We start from the raw sequence: 21,607 nt of genomic DNA on the forward strand, positions 1-21,607 counted from the left end.
AGCCTGAAATGGTTAAAAATCCATCCTGATCTAGAACGGCTGATGGGTTTGTTACAAAGTATCAGTGCAAGTAAAATGTAACAAATTCTCAGCACAGAAGAGAGATGTGTTTAGAGCATTGCCTGGACTGGATACAATTATATGGAGATGTCAGCTGTGTGAGCAGGACTAGGTGTGTACAGATCTCCGGTATACACAGACACATATATATCCTTCCAGCGCCTCATCAGAGATATTGGGTTTATTTCCTCATGTCCCAGCGCTGGGCGCACCCCCGATCCGGCAGCCTCCATGTTCTATTTCTTCAGATCTTGGCCAATGAGATGATCACAGATGGTTTTAGTCAGGCGATAAATACATTGTTTGGCTGATACGGTTACACTTTGGCGCAGTAACTTTCTGTTTATTTCTAATGGCTCTTGTCTTTTAAGTTGAGATTTTGTGTCGATTTCTATCAAAATACGATGGAGTTCTGCGCCTTAATGACAACGAAACGGTGAGATAGCGACGCAGCACGAAAATAGACGCTCCTGACCCAGCAAGGGCGAGTCAAGGTCACTCAGCGGCATCTGGTCATATTGTATCAACAGACGGCAACACTGCCCATCGTCTGCTGTTCTCTGGTATCACCAGGGTCCTGTATACATCTGATCAGGTCTAAAGGGCATCACACCGGGCAATACGGGTGAGCCGGTGACCCTCCCCCACCACCGGGAACCTTCTCTTCATATAGAATATATAATCAGAGATCTGAAGAGAAACCTGCATGGAAAATGTCGCAGTCATGTGACGGTGAGGCCAGGGGTAGGTGACGATGGATGTAGAACATCATTCCACTCCAGCTGCGCAATGATCCTTCACCACCCTGTTAGGAATGTGGGAGAAATGGAATATTACACGGCGCCCTCCGGAATCACGGGCCCCCCAGGAAAGAACTTCTCTATGGGGCGGCTTCCCATTCCAGCTGGTCAAGATGAGTCCCGAATGTGGGGGACCGGACCCCCATCTATTACATGAATAAACCCTCCACAGGACCTGCAGACCGGGCTCATCCGAATGAGACCACCGCTTAGTGGGATTCTGACTGATTGGATTTCATGGCTTGGTTTTTTTCTGCCTCGTTCTATAATTCCGTCTTTGCGTCTCCAGCGTTATATTTTATGATGAGCGTCTCCGATCCGTTAGCGCTGTCGCTGCAGTTTTCATTTTTTGGCCAAGTTCCCAGTGTCCTCCTGGGACATCGCTGTAAATTTAGCCTCGGGCTCCGGGGGTCCCCACAGGCCTTAGTTTGTTGTTGACTACAAAATATGACATTGTGTTTCCCTCCAGTCACGTCCCGCTCTCCCCTCCCCCAGGACGCACGTTCAGAAGTAAAGGAATTTAACTGAAGATAAAAGATGAAGAATCTTCTCCAGCAGCCGAGGAAGGAAACAAATAGAGGTCACTGCATGGAGGGGCGTCCAACGTGGGGGCTGCCGGTGCTGCTGAGCGAGCGGTCTGCGGTGTGCGGCTGTCCTCACGCCCGGAGTCTAATGGACCGCTACAATGACCACAGCACGACCCGCGGCCCAAACTATAGAAGAAGAACCACCGGGATTCCACCGCGGCTCACCGGGAACACGGAGGGGATGTAACAGAGCAGCGGTGGTGACCGGGACACCGAGGTGCGGAGGCCTCTCTTCTAATACTGTCCAGTGATGGGCCCCACCTGGAGCTGTCAATGCACTGGACAACCCTCTGCTGGTCAATGTGTCATAGGCAGTGATGTCACTACACAAGACACAGCGATGTCACTACACAAGACACAGCGATGTCACTACACAAGACACAGCGATGTCACTACACAAGACACAGCGATGTCACTACACAAGACGCAGCGATGTCACTACACAAGGCACAGCGACGTCACTACGCAAGACACAGCGACGTCACTACGCAAGACCCAGCGACGTCGCTACGCAAGACACAGCGACGTCACTACGCAAGACACAGCGACGTCACTACGCAAGACACAGCGACGTCACTACACAAGACGCAGCGACGTCACTACACAAGACGCAGCGACGTCACTACACAAGACACAGCGACGTCACTACACAAGACACAGCGACGTCACTACACAAGACAGCGATGTCACTACACAAGACACAGCGACGTCACTACACAAGACACAGCGACGTCACTACACAAGACACAGCGACGTCACTACACAAGGCACAGCGATGTCACTACACAAGACACAGCGATGTCACTACACAAGACACAGCGATGTCACTACACAAGACACAGCGACGTCACTACACAAGACACAGCGACGTCACTACACAAGACGCAGCGACGTCACTACACAAGACACAGCGACGTCACTACACAAGACACAGCGACGTCACTACACAAGACAGCGATGTCACTACACAAGACACAGCGACGTCACTACACAAGACACAGCGACGTCACTACACAAGACACAGCGACGTCACTACACAAGACACAGCGATGTCACTACACAAGACCCAGCGACGTCACTACACAAGACACCGCGACGTCACTACACAAGACACAGCGACGTCACTACACAAGACACAGCGACGTCACTACACAAGGCACAGCGACGTCACTACACAAGACACAGCGACGTCACTACACAAGACCCAGCGACGTCACTACACAAGACGCAGCGACGTCACTACACAAGACGCAGCGACGTCACTACACAAGACACAGCGACGTCACTACACAAGACGCAGCGATGTCACTACACAAGACGCAGCGATGTCGCTACGCAAGACACAGCGACGTCACTACGCAAGACACAGCGATGTCACTACACAAGACACAGCGATGTCACTACACAAGACACAGCGACGTCACTACACAAGGCACAGCGACGTCACTACACAAGACACAGCGACGTCACTACACAAGACACAGCGACGTCACTACACAAGACACAGCGACGTCACTACACAAGACACAGCGATGTCACTACACAAGACCCAGCGATGTCACTACACAAGACACAGCGATGTCACTACACAAGACACAGCGATGTCACTACACAAGACGCAGCGATGTCACTACACAAGACGCAGCGATGTCACTACACAAGACACAGCGATGTCACTACACAAGACACAGCGATGTCACTACACAAGACACAGCGATGTCACTACACAAGACGCAGCGATGTCACTACACAAGACGCAGCGATGTCACTACACAAGACACAGCGATGTCACTACACAAGACACAGCGATGTCACTACACAAGACGCAGCGACGTCACTACACAAGACGCAGCGACGTCACTACACAAGACACAGCGATGTCACTACACAAGACACAGCGATGTCACTACACAAGACACAGCGATGTCACTACACAAGACACAGCGATGTCACTACACAAGACACAGCGATGTCACTACACAAGACACAGCGACGTCACTACACAAGACACAGCGACGTCACTACACAAGACACAGCGACGTCACTACACAAGACACAGCGACGTCACTACACAAGACACAGCGACGTCACTACACAAGGCACAGCGACGTCACTACACAAGACGCAGCGACGTCACTACACAAGACACAGCGACGTCACTACACAAGACACAGCGACGTCACTACACAAGACAGCGATGTCACTACACAAGACACAGCGACGTCACTACACAAGACACAGCGACGTCACTACACAAGACACAGCGACGTCACTACACAAGACACAGCGATGTCACTACACAAGACCCAGCGACGTCACTACACAAGACACCGCGACGTCACTACACAAGACACAGCGACGTCACTACACAAGACACAGCGACGTCACTACACAAGACACAGCGACGTCACTACACAAGACCCAGCGACGTCACTACACAAGACGCAGCGACGTCACTACACAAGACACAGCGACGTCACTACACAAGATGCAGCGATGTCACTACACAAGACGCAGCGATGTCGCTACGCAAGACACAGTAGCCAATACTCTGTCCGTCCTCCTTGCTATGGCACGCCGTCCTGGACACAGGTGGACTGAGTTTAGCGCACCAGGTGACAATAATCTGAAATCCCCGTCAGATCCAACAATTGGGAAGACTTGATATTCTTCATGGAAACAGATACTTGTCCTTTAGGGGGCGCTCACACGTAATATAAACCTACGCTGGGGTAAACTCTACAACGTGTGCTTATAGGAAAAACATTCCACGCAGACAGATTTCTCTAGTTCTCGCATTGTGGAATATTTTTCCCATAGGTTTACATTGTCAAGTTTTCAGCAGCAATGCAAGTACCGTGAACGCCACACGTGACCCCCATCAAACGGAAGCATTGGGAGTCTGAGGTCGGAGGCATTTGTCCATCTATGGGCTCAATTTTGATGTTCTCTTCCGGACCTCAGTGTTCTGTGTTGCATTGTGCTGCTCTATGGCGCTCTATGGCGCTCTGCGGTGCTGCTTTAGGCTATGTTCACACGGGGTATTTTGCGGAGTTTTTTGACGCGGAAACCGCGTCGCAAAACTCGGCAAAAACGGCCCGAGAACGCCTCCCATTGATTTCAATGGGAGGCGTCGGTGTCTTTTTCCCGCGAGCAGTAGAACTGCCTCGCGGGAAAAAGAAGCGACATGCCCTATCTTCGGGCGCTTCCGCCTCTGACCTCCCATTGACTTCAATGGGAGGCAGGAGAAAGCGTATTTCGCACTGTTTTATGCCCGCGGGCGAAAAACGGCGTGAAAATCGGCGTGCAGGGAGAGGAAAATCTGCCTCAAAGTTCCAAGCGGAATTTTGAGGCAGATATTCCTCCCCCAAAATACTCCGTGTGAACATAGCCTTATTGCGCTCTGTGGTGCGCTGTGCTGCTTAATGGCGCTCGGTTCTGCTTTATGGCGCTCTGTCGGGATCTATGCGGCCCAAACGGTTCCCACGTCCTTTTTATCTGCACCCGCTTCCAGCATCCGATCGCCTATACTCCTGAATCTTCTCCCTCTCAGCCCCCCCCCCCCCCCACTCCTCATTTCCTGCTTTCGCCGCATTTTTGATTTTCGTCTCCAGAAATGAAAGATTTCGCTGTTGGCGTTTAAGGCTCCACGTGTGGAACAAGCAGAACCGTTCATGAACAGTCGCCAGTACTCAGCAGTGGTCGATACGACGTCGCGGCTTGTCCACTCTTTATTTGCCATGATCGCTGAATATGGCGGCACCCCGGGTTACGGGTGGGGACGGGAAGGTGACGGCTGAGGACCAGCCTCTCTGATGGGGGTTTCTTTAGCGTTAGTTATTGGGGATCATCTGTAGTAATCAGGATGTGCGGGCGGTGATGTCACCCGTCGTGCTCGCCCTTTGTGGCCCTTCCGATATCTCTGTATATTTCGGGCGAGCAGCTGAGAGGAAAATCTTGGCAGAGCGACGACTTTATCTTCTAACCGTGTCACAATACATTACCGTAAAATACAGACCACACGGAGGAGAGGCGCTGGGGGAGGGGCGGTGCCGTTGCTTTAGGATTAGGAACATTTTGTTTAAATCCTGTAACAAGGACTTGACACAAATTTGCAGATTTAATCCTCAACCAGGGAGAGGGGTTAATATTTTAGAGACGGAAGAGCAGCTACAATCCCAAATCATTCGGTCTCAAAGATCTAAAAAAGCAGAAAACAGAGTGCCCCCACCCCCCTCCTCCGACATTTACTGATAAGACCTCCGGTTCCTGCACACGGACCCCAATCTCTGGACTTTAACGGATACCAATATGGAAAAGACTACGACTACGCCAAACGAAGACTGGACTGCGACATTGCAAGTACTACACGTGACGTGATGCCACTATGACACAGTAGTCGGTGGATTTTTGGCCACAGATTGAAAATCGGACGTTACGTTTCCAGCGTGGGCTTCAACGTTTTGACTGTATTTGCGACACATCAACGATTTAATATTTTTTGGGATGTCCCAAAGCGTAAATCACAGCAAGTCGCAGACAAACATTTCTTGACGTGCGACTTGATGTAACCAAAGTCGCCGAGTAGCTAAAGGAGAAAAGCGGAAGAGAAAACCCAAACCCTGGATCATCTACAGCCAAAGACCATAGGATGCCTGTGAAACATCACCATCTGCTGGACACACTGTGAACTTCACCCTTTAATAACCTAGATGATCAGATTGCCACCTAGTGGATGAAAAGTCACATTTCAAGAATTTATCACAATGTGAAACAACCTGCTGCTATTGGGACCCTGCATGTGGCTCACTGGCAGCTGCAGATCCCCACTTATCACTTCACAAGAACCGACTCTGCAGCAATAGAATAGAACTCCCACTTTGCGCTTCTGACACTGAAATGTTCTGTCTGTTTAATATATTTGTGTCATTTTGGTCATTGCAATGAAGGGGTTAACAACACTTTTATCTCTTGGTTGTTCATGCAGATTGCCGTATTATAGACGCAGACAGGTAATATTAACCCCTTAAAGATTTTGTATAGATCTGCCCAAATTTCATAGAGCTTCAAATTGTCTTGCATATTATACACCCACTGCACCGAGAACTAAACTTTAGGTCTACAGTCATACAGCAGCCATAGATTTACTTGTGTGAAAATCAAATAAAGCCACCACTCCTGTAATCTCTCATCATCATGTTACAGATTATACATAGAATTCATCTCCAGTCACGGTGTATACACATTACATTACTTATCCTGTACTGATCCTGAGTTACATCCTGTATTATACTCCAGAGCTGCACTCACTATTCTGCTGGTGGAGTCACTGTGTACATACATTACATTACTTATCCTGTACTGATCCTGAGTTACATCCTGTATTATACTCCAGAGCTGCACTCACTATTCTGCTGGTGGAGTCACTGTGTACATACATTACATTACTTATCCTGTACTGATCCTGAGTTATATCCTGTATTATACTCCAGAGCTGCACTCACTATTCTGCTGGTGGAGTCACTGTGTACATACATTACTTATCCTGTACTGATCCTGAGTTACATCCTGTATTATACTCCAGAGCTGCACTCACTATTCTGCTGGTGAAGTCACTGTGTACATACATTACATTACTTATCCTGTACTGATCCTGAGTTACATCCTGTATGATGCTCCAGAGCTGCACTCACTATTCTGCTGGTGGAGTCACTGTGTACATACATTACATTACTTATCCTGTACTGATCCTGAGTTACATCCTGTATTATACCCCAGAGCTGCACTCACTATTCTGCTGGTGGAGTCACTGTGTACATACATTACATTACTTATCCTGTACTGATCCTGAGTTATATCCTGTATTATACTCCAGAGCTGCACTCACTATTCTGCTGGGAGTCACTGTGTACATACATTACTTATCCTGTACTGATCCTGAGTTACATCCTGTATTATACTCCAGAGCTGCATTCACTATTCTGCTGGTGGAGTCACTGTGTACATACATTACATTACTTATCCTGTACTGATCCTGAGTTACATCCTGTATTATACTCCAGAGCTGCACTCACTATTCTGCTGGTGAAGTCACTGTGTACATACATTACATTACTTAACCTGTACTGATCCTGAGTTACATCCTGTATGATGCTCCAGAGCTGCACTCACTATTCTGCTGGTGGAGTCACTGTGTACATACATTACATTACTTATCCTGTACTGATCCTGAGTTACATCCTGTATTATACTCGAGAGCTGCACTCACTATTCTGCTGGTGGAGTCACTGTGTACATACATTACATTACTTATCCTGTACTGATCCTGAGTTATATCCTGTATTATACTCCAGAGCTGCACTCACTATTCTGCTGGTGGAGTCACTGTGTACATACATTACTTATCCTGTACTGATCCTGAGTTACATCCTGTATGTTGCTCCAGAGCTGCACTCACTATTCTGCTGGTGGAGTCACTGTGTACATACATTACATTACTTATCCTGTACTGATCCCGAGTTATATCCTGTATTATACTCCAGAGCTGCACTCACTATTCTGCTGGTGGAGTCACTGTGTACATACATTACTTATCCTGTACTGATCCTGAGTTACAGCCTGTATTATACTCCAGAGCTGCATTCACTATTCTGCTGGTGGAGTCACTGTGTACATACATTACATTACTTATCCTGTACTGATCCTGAGTTACATCCTGTATTGTACTCCAGAGCTGCACTCACTATTCTGCTGGTGGAGTCACTGTGTACATACATTACTTATCCTGTACTGATCCTGAGTTATAGCCTGTATTATACTCCAGAGCTACGGTCACTATTCTGCTGGTGGAGTCACTGTGTACATACATTACATTACTTATCCTGTACTGATCCTGAGTTACATCCTGTATTATACTCCAGAGCTGCACTCACTATTCTGCTGGTGGCGTCACTGTGTACATACATTACATGACTTATCCTGTACTGATCCTGAGTTACATCCTGTATTATACTCCAGAGCTGAACTCACTATTCTGCTGGTGGAGTCACTGTGTACATACATTACATTACTTATCCTGTACTGATCCTGAGTTACATCCTGTATTATACTCCAGAGCTGCACTCACTATTCTGCTGGTGGAGTCACTGTGTACATACATTACATTACTTATCCTGTACTGATCCTGAGTTATATCCTGTATTATACTCCAGAGCTGCACTCACTATTCTGCTGGTGGAGTCACTGTGTACATACATTACTTATCCTGTACTGATCCTGAGTTACATCCTGTATTATACTCCAGAGCTGCACTCACTATTCTGCTGGTGAAGTCACTGTGTACATACATTACATTACTTATCCTGTACTGATCCTGAGTTACATCCTGTATGATGCTCCAGAGCTGCACTCACTATTCTGCTGGTGGAGTCACTGTGTACATACATTACATTACTTATCCTGTACTGATCCCGAGTTATATCCTGTATTATACTCCAGAGCTGCACTCACTATTCTGCTGGTGGAGTCACTGTGTACATACATTACTTATCCTGTACTGATCCTGAGTTACAGCCTGTATTATACTCCAGAGCTGCATTCACTATTCTGCTGGTGGAGTCACTGTGTACATACATTACATTACTTATCCTGTACTGATCCTGAGTTACATCCTGTATTGTACTCCAGAGCTGCACTCACTATTCTGCTGGTGGAGTCACTGTGTACATACATTACTTATCCTGTACTGATCCTGAGTTATAGCCTGTATTATACTCCAGAGCTACGGTCACTATTCTGCTGGTGGAGTCACTGTGTACATACATTACATTACTTATCCTGTACTGATCCTGAGTTACATCCTGTATTATACTCCAGAGCTGCACTCACTATTCTGCTGGTGGCGTCACTGTGTACATACATTACATGACTTATCCTGTACTGATCCTGAGTTACATCCTGTATTATACTCCAGAGCTGAACTCACTATTCTGCTGGTGGAGTCACTGTGTACATACATTACATTACTTATCCTGTACTGATCCTGAGTTACATCCTGTATTATACTCCAGAGCTGCACTCACTATTCTGCTGGTGGAGTCACTGTGTACATACATTACATTACTTATCCTGTACTGATCCTGAGTTATATCCTGTATTATACTCCAGAGCTGCACTCACTATTCTGCTGGTGGAGTCACTGTGTACATACATTACTTATCCTGTACTGATCCTGAGTTACATCCTGTATTATACTCCAGAGCTGCACTCACTATTCTGCTGGTGAAGTCACTGTGTACATACATTACATTACTTATCCTGTACTGATCCTGAGTTACATCCTGTATGATGCTCCAGAGCTGCACTCACTATTCTGCTGGTGGAGTCACTGTGTACATACATTACATTACTTATCCTGTACTGATCCTGAGTTACATCCTGTATTATACTCCAGAGCTGCACTCACTATTCTGCTGGTGGAGTCACTGTGTACATACATTACATTACTTATCCTGTACTGATCCTGAGTTACATCCTGTATTATACTCCAGAGCTGCATTCACTATTCTGCTGGTGGAGTCACTGTGTACATACATTACATTACTTATCCTGTACTGATCCTGAGTTATATCCTGTATTATACTCCAGAGCTGCACTCAATATTCTGCTGGTGGAGTCACTGTGTACATACATTACTTATCCTGTACTGATCCTGAGTTACATCCTGTATTATACTCCAGAGCTGCACTTACTATTGTGCTGGTGAAGTCACTGTGTACATACATTACATTACTTATCCTGTACTGATCCTGAGTTACATCCTGTATGATGCTCCAGAGCTGCACTCACTATTCTGCTGGTGGAGTCACTGTGTACATACATTACTTATCCTGTACTGATCCTGAGTTACATCCTGTATGTTGCTCCAGAGCTGCACTCACTATTCTGCTGGTGGAGTCACTGTGTACATACATTACATTACTTATCCTGTACTGATCCCGAGTTATATCCTGTATTATACTCCAGAGCTGCACTCACTATTCTGCTGGTGGAGTCACTGTGTACATACATTACTTATCCTGTACTGATCCTGACTTACATCCTGTATTATACTCCAGAGCTGCATTCACTATTCTGCTGGTGGAGTCACTGTGTACATACATTACATTACTTATCCTGTACTGATCCTGAGTTACATCCTGTATTATACTCCAGAGCTGCACTCACTATTCTGCTGGTGGAGTCACTGTGTACATACATTACATTACTTATCCTGTACTGATCCTGAGTTATATCCTGTATTATACTCCAGAGCTGCACTCACTATTCTGCTGGTGGAGTCACTGTGTACATACATTACTTATCCTGTACTGATCCTGAGTTACATCCTGTATTATACTCCAGAGCTGCACTCACTATTCTGCTGGTGGAGTCACTGTGTACATACATTACTTATCCTGTACTGATCCTGAGTTACATCCTGTATTACACTCCAGAGCTGGGCTCACTATTCTGCTGGTGGAGTCACTGTGTACATATATTACTTATCCTGTACTGATCCTGAGTTACATCCTGTATTATACTCCAGAGCTGCGCTCACTATTCTGCTGGTGGAGTCACTGTGTACATACATTACATTACTTATCCTGTACTGATCCTGAGTTACATCCTGTATTATACTCCAGAGCTGCGCTCACTATTCTGCTGGTGGAGTCACTGTGTACATACATTACATTACTTATCCTGTACTGATCCTGAGTTACATCCTGTATTGTACTCCAGAGCTGCACTCACTATTCTGCTGGTGGAGTCACTGTGTACATACATTACTTATCCTGTACTGATCCTGAGTTACATCCTGTATTATACTCCAGAGCTGCACTCACTATTCTGCTGGTGGAGTCACTGTGTACATACATTACTTATCCTGTACTGATCCTGAGTTATATCCAGTATTATACTCCAGAGCTGCACTCACTATTCTGCTGGTGGAGTCACTGTGTACATAAGTAATGTACACAGTGACTCCGCTGTAGAGTAGATTCATATATATAAGCTGTATAATGGAGTTCAGGGGTCGATCGGTGAAAACGTTGGAAATCTAAGTAACAAGCACGAGTTGATCATTTGGCAGATTGATGAGGACATTTCGGGGGTGCTACTCCTGAGACCCCGACTCCCGTAGGAAATATGAAACGTCTTTCACTCTGAATATAAGAAAGTAGATTTACTTTATTTACAGACACGAAGGCAAGAAAGTTTCTGCTCATTTATCCCAAATCTTTGTACAAAAATATTCCTCTTGATAGCGTTATATACAGGGAGTGTAGAGCTCTGTACAATTCAAGTATAATCCCACCCATGAAAGGAAGCCGCACAATAATCACCCACTGTACATTATAACGTATAATAACGGGGGAGGGCAGAAATGTGAAGCTCGGGGGGATTCAGCGGTCACGTCTTATGTGGTCACGGTCAGTTTACGGAGCACGTGGGGCATGAGGTCCTCGCTGTCGGTTTAATGGTCGCAGTGCGGAGCCGTCTTTACACTTCACCACATTATAAAATGAAATCTGTGAAGATTCTTTGGTTGCTATAAATGTATCTAGAGCTGCAGATTCCGTTTTTCAATGAGACGACGTAGTAACAATGTAACGTTGCGCTGTGGGGTGGCGGCACAGATAAAGCTCCGCCCATGCTGGAAGTTTCCATCCTATGAGGAGCCGCAGATTTTATATTGTGTCATTACTGTGCAAACACTTCAGCGTGGGCGTCACCCTACAGTCACATGACCCTCACATGGTTCCTTTTGCTCCATCTTCCTCATCCTCCTCGTCAGTAATGGCGTCCTCTAGCTCATCCTCAGAGCCGTGCGGTGCTGGGGGGTACAACTGGTCGCAATCCATGTTGATATAAGTAACGTTCAGATTAATGTAGTGGTCGCCCAACAGGGAGTTCGAGATGAACTCCATCTCACTGACCAGCTGGGTGAAGGTCGGCCGCTCCTCAGGGTGCGGACTCCAGCACTGCAGCATCAAAGTGTAGCTGCCGAGACAAAGGAAACATGCATGAAATACGATCATTGGGGTCCCTCCTCTGACATGCTGGGGGGCCAATCCACTGCTTTATATAACAAGCACTGGGATGAAGTACAGAAAATAAAGGGGGAACAGGGGCATCCAGCAGAGCAAAAGACCCACCCAATAACAGCCCACAAACAAAGCACTTTTAAAGCAAAATTTAGGTACACAAATAAGTGATGACTGTGGGCAGCAGAATGTTATCATGTAACTCTATGGGAGCTGTATATATCTGTATGTAGTGTGCTCCCCCTAGTGGTGGCTGCAGGCAGCAGAATGTTATCATGTAACTCTATGGGAGCTGTATATATCTGTATGTAGTGAGCTCCCCCTAGTGGTGGCTGCAGGCAGCAGAATGTTATCATGTAACTCTATGGGAGCTGTATATATATATCTGTATGTAGTGAGCTCCATCTAGTGGTGACTGCAGGCAGCAGAATGTTATCATGTAACTCTATGGGAGCTGTATATATCTGTATGTAGTGAGCTCCCTCTAGTGGTGGCTGCAGGCAGCAGAATGTTATCATGTAACTCTATGGGAGCTGTATATATCTGTATGTAGTGAGCTCCCCCTAGTGGTGGCTGCAGGCAGCAGAATGTTATCATGTAACTCTATGGGAGCTGTATATATCTGTATGTAGTGAGCTCCCCCTAGTGGTGGCTGCAGACAGCAGAATGTTATCATGTAACTCTATGGGAGCTGTATATATCTGTATGTAGTGAGCTCCCCCTAGTGGTGGCTGCAGGCAGCAGAATGTTATCATGTAACTCTATGGGAGCTGTATATATATATCTGTATGTAGTGAGCTCCATCTAGTGGTGACTGCAGGCAGCAGAATGTTATCATGTAACTCTATGGGAGCTGTATATATCTGTATGTAGTGAGCTCCCTCTAGTGGTGGCTGCAGGAAGCAGAATGTTATCATGTAACTCTATGGGAGCTGTATATATCTGTATGTAGTGAGCTCCCCCTAGTGGTGGCTGCAGGCAGCAGAATGTTATCATGTAACTCTATGGGAGCTGTGTATATCTGTATGTAGTGAGCTCCCCCTAGTGGTGGCTGCAGGCAACAGAATGTTATCATGTAACTCTATGGGAGCTGTATATATATATCTGTATGTAGTGAGCTCCATCTAGTGGTGACTGCAGGCAGCAGAATGTTATCATGTAACTCTATGGGAGCTGTATATACCTGTATGTAATGAACTCCCTCTAGTGGTGGCTGCAGGCAGCAGAATGTTATCATGTAACTCTATGGCAGCTGTATATATCTGTATGTAGTGACCTCCTCCTAGTGGTGGCTGCAGGCAGCAGAATGTTATCATGTAACTCTATGGGAGCTGTATATATATATCTGTATGTAGTGAGCTCCATCTAGTGGTGACTGCAGGCAGCAGAATGTTATCATGTAACTCTATGGGAGCTGTATATACCTGTATGTAGTGACCTCCTCCTAGTGGTGGCTGCAGGCAGAATGTTACGTAACTCTATGGGAGCTGTGTATATCTGTATGTAGTGAGCTCCCCCTAGTGGTGGCTGCAGGCAGCAGAATGTTATCATGTAACTCTATGGGAGCTGTATATATCTGTATGTAGTGAGCTCCCCCTAGTGGTGGCTGCAGGCAGCAGAATGTTATCATGTAACTCTATGGGAGCTGTATATATCTGTAGGTAGTGAGCTCCTCCTAGTGGTGGCTGCAGGCAGCAGAATGTTATCATGTAACTCTATGGGAGCTGTATATATCTGTATGTAGTGAGCTCCCTCTAGTGGTCGCTGCAGGTAGCAGAATGTTATCATGTAACGCTATAGGAGCGGCCGTAGATTTGCACTAAAATTTATGTAGTTTTCTGGCGTAAATTATAATAAATGTGTCGAGCCCACCCCTTTTTCAAAGCCACGCCTCTCTTTCCGCAAAAGTGCCAAATGCGGCGTAAAAACGTCAAAAATCGCATTGTGTGCTTTGGACCCTTTCGCAACTTTACTACGCCAGAAAACTGTTGTATAAATGTTAATAAATTCCCCCATATGTCTCTGTGTGAGGGATTTCCCCCCTATAAAGATTTATTAATTAGAATCGATTTTTGGACAGATTTAGATGTATTGAAATAATTTAAAGTCACAGTACTAGAAATAACAATATAATAGACTCTTTAACCCCTTAAAGGGCCGGTGTCCAGTCTAATGTAAATAAAGCTTCATCACTGTATATAGGAGATATGGGACTCACAGGGGGTCTGGGCAGTACTCCGGTTGTGGGAGACGTCTTCCCCTGTACAGGTATCTGGTAATATCATATGGATCCACATCTGGATATGGGGGAGCTCCTCGTGTCATCAGCTCCCACAGCAGCACCCCAAAAGACCACTGGAAGGAAAAATATATACAGGGGTCATTCATTATGGCATACAATCTGCCCCCCTTTCCCTGGTCTTCCTGCCCTCTCACCACGTCACTCTTTGTGGTGAATTTCTGGGTCTGTAGACTCTCCAGCGCCATCCATTTCACCGGCAATCGTGCGTTCTTATGGCGCCGGACGCTGTAATATTCTTTATCAAACACGTCCCGAGCGAGGCCAAAATCGGCCACCTTCACCTTATACATCTCATCGAGCCTGGAAGACACAGAGAACCTGTCACGACGCTACCTGGGGGGTCCCCACGTGGAGGGGGGTAATAATATCACGGGTTATAACCCGGACCCCGAGCTCCGTCACTCACATGCAGTTCCGGGCGGCCAGGTCTCTGTGCACAAACTTCCTCTGTGCTAAATATTCCATCCCCCGGGAAACCTGCAGCCCGAAGCCGACCAGATCCTTCACTGTGGGACTCTGCGTGGAGACAGACACGGCCCCGTATCATTATCACCCCTATAATGGTGACCCCCCAGGGCGGGCTCTAGTAACAGACAAGCACTCACCCGATCCTCGCTGCGGATGAAGTGTCTCAGGTCCCCGTGTGACATATACGGGAGGACGACCAGTGGGAGACCCTCCCGCGGCAGAAATATCCCAATGAGGGACAGGACGTGGAGGTGATGAAATTCCTTCATCAGGATCCCCTCCCGGAGGAACTCCTCCACCTCCTCCACATCAGTGATCCCTACAGGACACACGAAATCAATGAAACCTACAAAACAACTGTAAATCCTTCACTCATATCAAGTCTTATACTCCAGTCACAGCCAGAGCTGCACTCACTATTCTGTGGTTACATCATGTCTTATACACCAGTCACAGTCAGAGCTGCACTCACTATTCTGCGGTTATGTCATGTCTTATACTCTAGTCACAGTCAGAGCTGCACTCACTATTCTGCAGTTACATCATGTCTTATACTCCAGTCTCAGCCAGAGCTGCACTCACTATTCTGCAGTTACGTCATGTCTTATACTCCAGTCACAGTCAGAGCTGCACTCACTATTCTGCGCTACGTCATGTCTTATACTCCAATCACAGCCAGAGCTGCACTCACTATTCTGCGGTTACGTCATGTCTTATACTCCAGTCACATCCAGAGCTGCACTCACTATTCTGCGGTTACGTCATGTCTTATACTCCAGTCTCAGTCAGAGCTGCAGTCACTATTCTGCAGTTACATCAAGTCTTATACTCCAGTCACATCCAGAGCTGTCTTTATCTGACCTTCCCTCATGTCACTCTTATCTACACTGTCTGTCCGATGCAAATTCTGCTGTGGTGCATTGTGGAACTTGAAGCACTTACACCAAGCTCTGTATAGTAGTCGGATGTAGCATCCCGCTATGCATTATGGGTTTTCAGATCTTATGGGGGGAGTCCGCACAGTGCTGATCAATTTTAAGTAGCAGCCATTAGAATATTAAGTGCAGCTCTGACTGTGACTGGAGTATAAGATGTAACTGTGGATCAGTACAGGATTCGTTACTCTCTGCTGTTGTCCTTACTGTTCAGGGACTTGACAGCGCAGTGCAGCTCCTGGCCGTCCTCATCAATGTACGTTCCATGGTAAACGCTCCCAAAATGACCTGAGGAGGCAAAGAAGGGACATGAGAGTCCTGGACACTGAGGGGGCGGCACGTTTACAATCAGCGGGTCGGGCGGACATCGTACCAACCCCCGAAGAACAATAATACCCACTATTGACCTGATGAAGTGTCCCTCAGGAGACTGGACATTGCTGGTCCCATGGGCCCCCCTCACCCAATCAGGAGAGCCAAGTGGGGTCACATGACTCCCAGGAAACAGGAAGTGGCGGAGTTACATTGCGTGATTGACAGGACAGGGAGTTATTTCAGGCGGGGGGGGGGGGGGGCATTTACTTCCGCCAGTTCATTACATAATCTTTAAGGTTCGCCATTTGCCGCCACGTTAGTGTCGCCGGTCGTCGCGCTCTACAAGGTCTGACCTTTGCCAATTATTCGGTCGCGGTGTGTGATCAGACGGTTCTCCGGGATCAGGACGTCCTTCACTTCATCCAGCAGCTCCGGCCTCAGGTTATCAAGGAGACTGGTGAGCAGGAGCGGCGTGGATCCGGCCCCGATGCTGCCGGCAGAGTACAGGCCGCCGCGGTACGACACTCCTCCGGAACTGCCGCTCGGTATATCTAAGAGGAGAAAATTCACACAATTTTATTGGTGGCCGTTACGTTGCCCTCCGGTTGTCACCCAGCTTTCTGAAACCCCCGAATGACACACTGAAAATCAAACACAGTCATCACGCCGTGCGTCCGGTCATTTATGCAGAGTGAACGCCATTACTCCGGCGGCGGCGGCGTTCTTGTGGATCAGATACAGTGAACACTTACACGACTCCCTGTAGTCGCCATGAGGAAAAGGGACCGGAGAGACGGCGGTTCCTCGGTTATTATTCGCCAGTAATTCCAGGTTTTCCGTTACTGTAAATAAGTAAGAGGCAGGTTATACCGGACGCTCGTGCTTGCCGCGTCACGCCAGTCATGGTCGCCGTCCGCTCGTCTCACCTTTCTTCTTTTTTTTCTTTCTTTGTTTTAATAGAAGGAAAATTAAAACTGCAGCAACCAGTAAGGAGGCGACCGACCCCAGCGCGATCCCCAGTACGGGGTCCAGCAGATTAACGACAACCACACGTCCCAAATCCGTGCAGACACCGTCCACGCAAACCTGGCGACCGGATATAGGTATAAGACCAAGGACAGGACACAGGAAGCCACGTTCACTGACAGGGAGGTCACATTCACTGACAGGGAGGTCACATTCACTGACAGGGAGGTCACATTCACTGACAGGGAGGTCACATTCACTGACAGGGAGGTCACATTTACTGACAGGACACAGGAAGCCACATTCACTGACAGGGAGGTCACATTCACTGACAGGACACGGGAGGCCACGTTCAGTGACAGGACGCAGGAGGTTACATTCACTGACAGGACACAGGAGGTAAACATTCACTGACAGGACACGGGAGGCCACGTTCACTTACAGGACACGGGAGGCCACGTTCACTGACAGGACACGGGAGGCCACGTTCACTGACAGGACACGGGAGGCCACGTTCACTGACAGGACACGGGAGGCCACGTTCACTGACAGGACACGGGAGGCCACGTTCACTGACGACACGGGAGGCCACGTTCACTGACAGGGTGGTTACATTCACTGACAGGACGCAGGAGGTCACATTCACTGACATGAAGGTTAGGTATAGACACGGACAGGTAAGAGCGGTTTGGTATGGTTGGGACACGACGCTGTACCTGGACGAGCGCCCCCTTTGACGGGATGACCACGTCCTTAGGAATCCTGCAGGTGATTTCATTATCCAGGACTTTGGGGTAACACTCTCGTCCGTCCACCGTCATGGAGATATTGAGGCAGTTGTACAACCGAGACAGGAACTTATGCTGGAAGGGGAAAGGTAAAAGTCACCAGAGGGATCAGATCTCCGAACATTATGGAGTAAGACGACGCAGGGGCCATAATGTGATATCATAGGGAAATATGTGAGCTCCTGGGACAGGATGATGGGAGTGATACTTTGTGTGAGATGCAGTCACATCATTACAGGGATCAGAGTCTATCCAAACCTTGTAGTTAAAACCGCAACGAAAACCGCACTAAAATCACGGGAATAACGATGATAGAGGTCGCTTTTACTGCACCTCAATGTCTGAACACACCCCGAGCGCACACCCACCGCCGCCACCACGGAGACCAATATCCCCTCCCCCAGCACACTGGCCGCCATCACCGAGACCAATATCCCCTCCCCCAGCACACCGGCCGCCATCACTGAGACCAATATTCCCTCCCCCAGCACACCGGCCGCCATCACCGAGACCAATATCCCCTCCCCCACCACACCAGCCGCCATCACCAAGACCAATATCCCCTCCCCCACTACACCGGCCGCCATCACCGAGACCAATATCCCCTCCCCCAGCACACCGGCCACCATCACCGAGACCAATATTCCCTCCCCCAGCACACCGGCCGCCATCACCGAGACCAATATCCCTTCCCCCACCACACCAGCCGCCATCACCAAGACAAATATCCCCTCCCCCACTACACCCGCCGCCATCACCGAGACCAATATCCCCTCCCCCAGCACACCCGCCGCCATCACCAAGACCAATATCCCCTCCCCCACCACACCCGCCGCCATCACCGAGACCAATATCCCCTCCCCTAGCACACCCGCCACCATCACCGAGACCAATATCCCCTCCCCCACCACACCCACCGCCATCACCGAGACCAATATCACCTCCCCCACCACACCCGCCGCCATCACCGAGACCAATATCCCCTCCCCCACCACAGCCGCCGCCATCACCGAGACCAATATCCCCTCCCCCAGCATACCCGCTGCCATCACCAAGACCAATATCCCCTCCCCCACCACACCAGCCGCCATCACCAAGACCAACATCCCCTCCCCCACTACACCCGCCGCCATCACCGAGACCAATATCCCCCCCCCCAGCACACCCGCCACCATAACCAAGACCAATATCCCCTCCCCCACCACACCCGCCGCCATCACCGAGACCAATATCCCCTCCCCCAGCACACCCGCCACCATCACCGAGACCAATATCCCCTCCCCCACCACACCCACCGCCATCACCGAGACCAATATCCCCTCCCCCACCACACCCGCCGCCATCACCGAGACCAATATCCCCTCCCCCACCACAGCCGCCGCCATCACCGAGACCAATATCCCCTCCCCCAGCATACCCGCCGCCATCACCGAGACCAATATCCCCTCCCCCGCCACACCCGCCGCCATCACCGAGACCAATATCCCCTCCCCCAGCACACCCGCCGCCATCACCAAGACCAATATCCCCTCCCCCACCACACCCGCCGCCATCACCGAGACCAATATCCCCTCCCCCACTACACCCGCCACCATCACTGAGACCAATATCCCCTCCCCCACCACACCCGCCGCCGCTACCACCACCGAGACCAATATCCCCTCCCCCAGCACACCCGCCATCACCGAGACCAATATCCCCTCCCCCACTACACCCGCCACCATCACTGAGACCAATATCCCCTCCCCCACCACACCCGCCGCCGCCACCACCACCGAGACCAATATCCCCTCCCCCAGCACACCCGCCATCACCGAGACCAATATCCCCTCCCCCAGCACACCCGCCGCCATCACCGAGACCAATATCCCCTCCCCCACTACACCCGCCACCATCACTGAGACCAATATCCCATCCCCCACCACACCCGCCGCCGCCACCACCACCGAGACCAATATCCCCTCCCCCACCACACCCGCCATCACCGAGACCAAATTCCCCTCCCCCACCACACCCGCCGACATCACCGAGACCAATATCCCCTCCGCCACCACACCCGCCGCCAACACCGAGACCAATATCCCCAACCCACCACACCCGCCGCCATCACGAGACCAATATCCCCTCCCCACCACACCCGCCGCCATCACCGAGACCAATATCCCCCCCACCACACCCGCTACCACCACCGAGACCAATATCCCCCCCACCACACCCGCTGCCACCACCGAGACCAATATCCTCTCCCCCACCACACCCGCCGCCATCAGCGAGACAAATATCCCCTCCCCCACCACACCCGCCGCCATCACCGAGACCAATATCCCCTCCCCCACCACACCCGCCGCCATCACCGAGACCAATATCCCCTGCCCCACCACACCCGCCGCCATCACCGAGACCAATATCCCCTCCCCCGCCACACCCGCCGCCATCACCGAGACCAATATCCCCTCCCCCAGCACACCTTCCCGCCATGACCAAGACCAATATCCCCTCCCCCACCACACCCGCCGCCATCACCGAGACCAATATCCCCTCCCCCACCACACCCGCCGCCATCACCGAGACCAATATCCCCTCCCCCACTACACCCGCCACCATCACTGAGACCAATATCCCCTCCCCCACTACACCCGCCGCCGCCGCTACCACCACCGAGACCAATATCCCCTCCCCCAGCACACCCGCCATCACCGAGACCAATATCCCCTCCCCCAGCACACCCGCCGCCATCACCGAGACCAATATCCCCTCCCCCACTACACCCGCCACCATCACTGAGACCAATATCCCATCCCCCACCACACCCGCCGCCGCCACCACCACTGGGACCAATATCCCCTCCCCCAGCACACCCGCCATCACCGAGACCAAATTCCCCTCCACCACCACACCCGCCGCCAACACCGAGACCAATATCCCCAACCCACCACACCCGCCGCCATCACGAGACCAATATCCCCTCCCCACCACACCCGCCGCCATCACCGAGACCAATATCCCCCCCACCACACCCGCTGCCACCACCGAGACCAATATCCTCTCCCCCACCACACCCGCCGCCATCAGCGAGACAAATATCCCCTCCCCCACCACACCCGCCGCCATCACCGAGACCAATATCCCCTCCCCCACCACACCCGCCGCCATCACCGAGACCAATATCCCCTGCCCCACCACACCCGCCGCCACCACCACGGAGACCAATATCCCCTCCCCCACCACACCCGCCTAACTGGTCCTTGTATTTAACATATGAATGGATTTTACTCTCATCAATCAGATTATAAACTCCA

At 49.7% G+C, this 21,607-nt stretch overlaps 1 protein-coding gene across 1 annotated transcript in view; it reads right to left on the reverse strand.

Moving 5' to 3' along the window:
• Positions 1–11,657: 11,657 nt before the first annotated feature.
• The window catches only part of MST1R (macrophage stimulating 1 receptor), a 101,399-nt gene continuing 91,449 nt past the window's right edge, over positions 11,658–21,607 (reverse strand). Inside the window, exons 14-23 of the mRNA XM_075831979.1 lie at positions 18,237–18,383; positions 17,481–17,640; positions 17,307–17,396; positions 16,908–17,105; positions 16,447–16,527; positions 15,442–15,623; positions 15,243–15,352; positions 14,971–15,136; positions 14,753–14,889; positions 11,658–12,490 (exon numbers count right to left, since the gene is read on the reverse strand). Coding sequence (XP_075688094.1) covers positions 12,241–12,490; positions 14,753–14,889; positions 14,971–15,136; positions 15,243–15,352; positions 15,442–15,623; positions 16,447–16,527; positions 16,908–17,105; positions 17,307–17,396; positions 17,481–17,640; positions 18,237–18,383 — 1,521 coding nt within the window. The 3' untranslated portion in view covers positions 11,658–12,240. The remainder of the gene's footprint in view (positions 12,491–14,752; positions 14,890–14,970; positions 15,137–15,242; positions 15,353–15,441; positions 15,624–16,446; positions 16,528–16,907; positions 17,106–17,306; positions 17,397–17,480; positions 17,641–18,236; positions 18,384–21,607) is intronic.

This window comes from Rhinoderma darwinii, chromosome 7 (genome assembly GCF_050947455.1).
Source record: "Rhinoderma darwinii isolate aRhiDar2 chromosome 7, aRhiDar2.hap1, whole genome shotgun sequence".
NCBI lineage: Eukaryota > Metazoa > Chordata > Amphibia > Anura > Rhinodermatidae > Rhinoderma > Rhinoderma darwinii.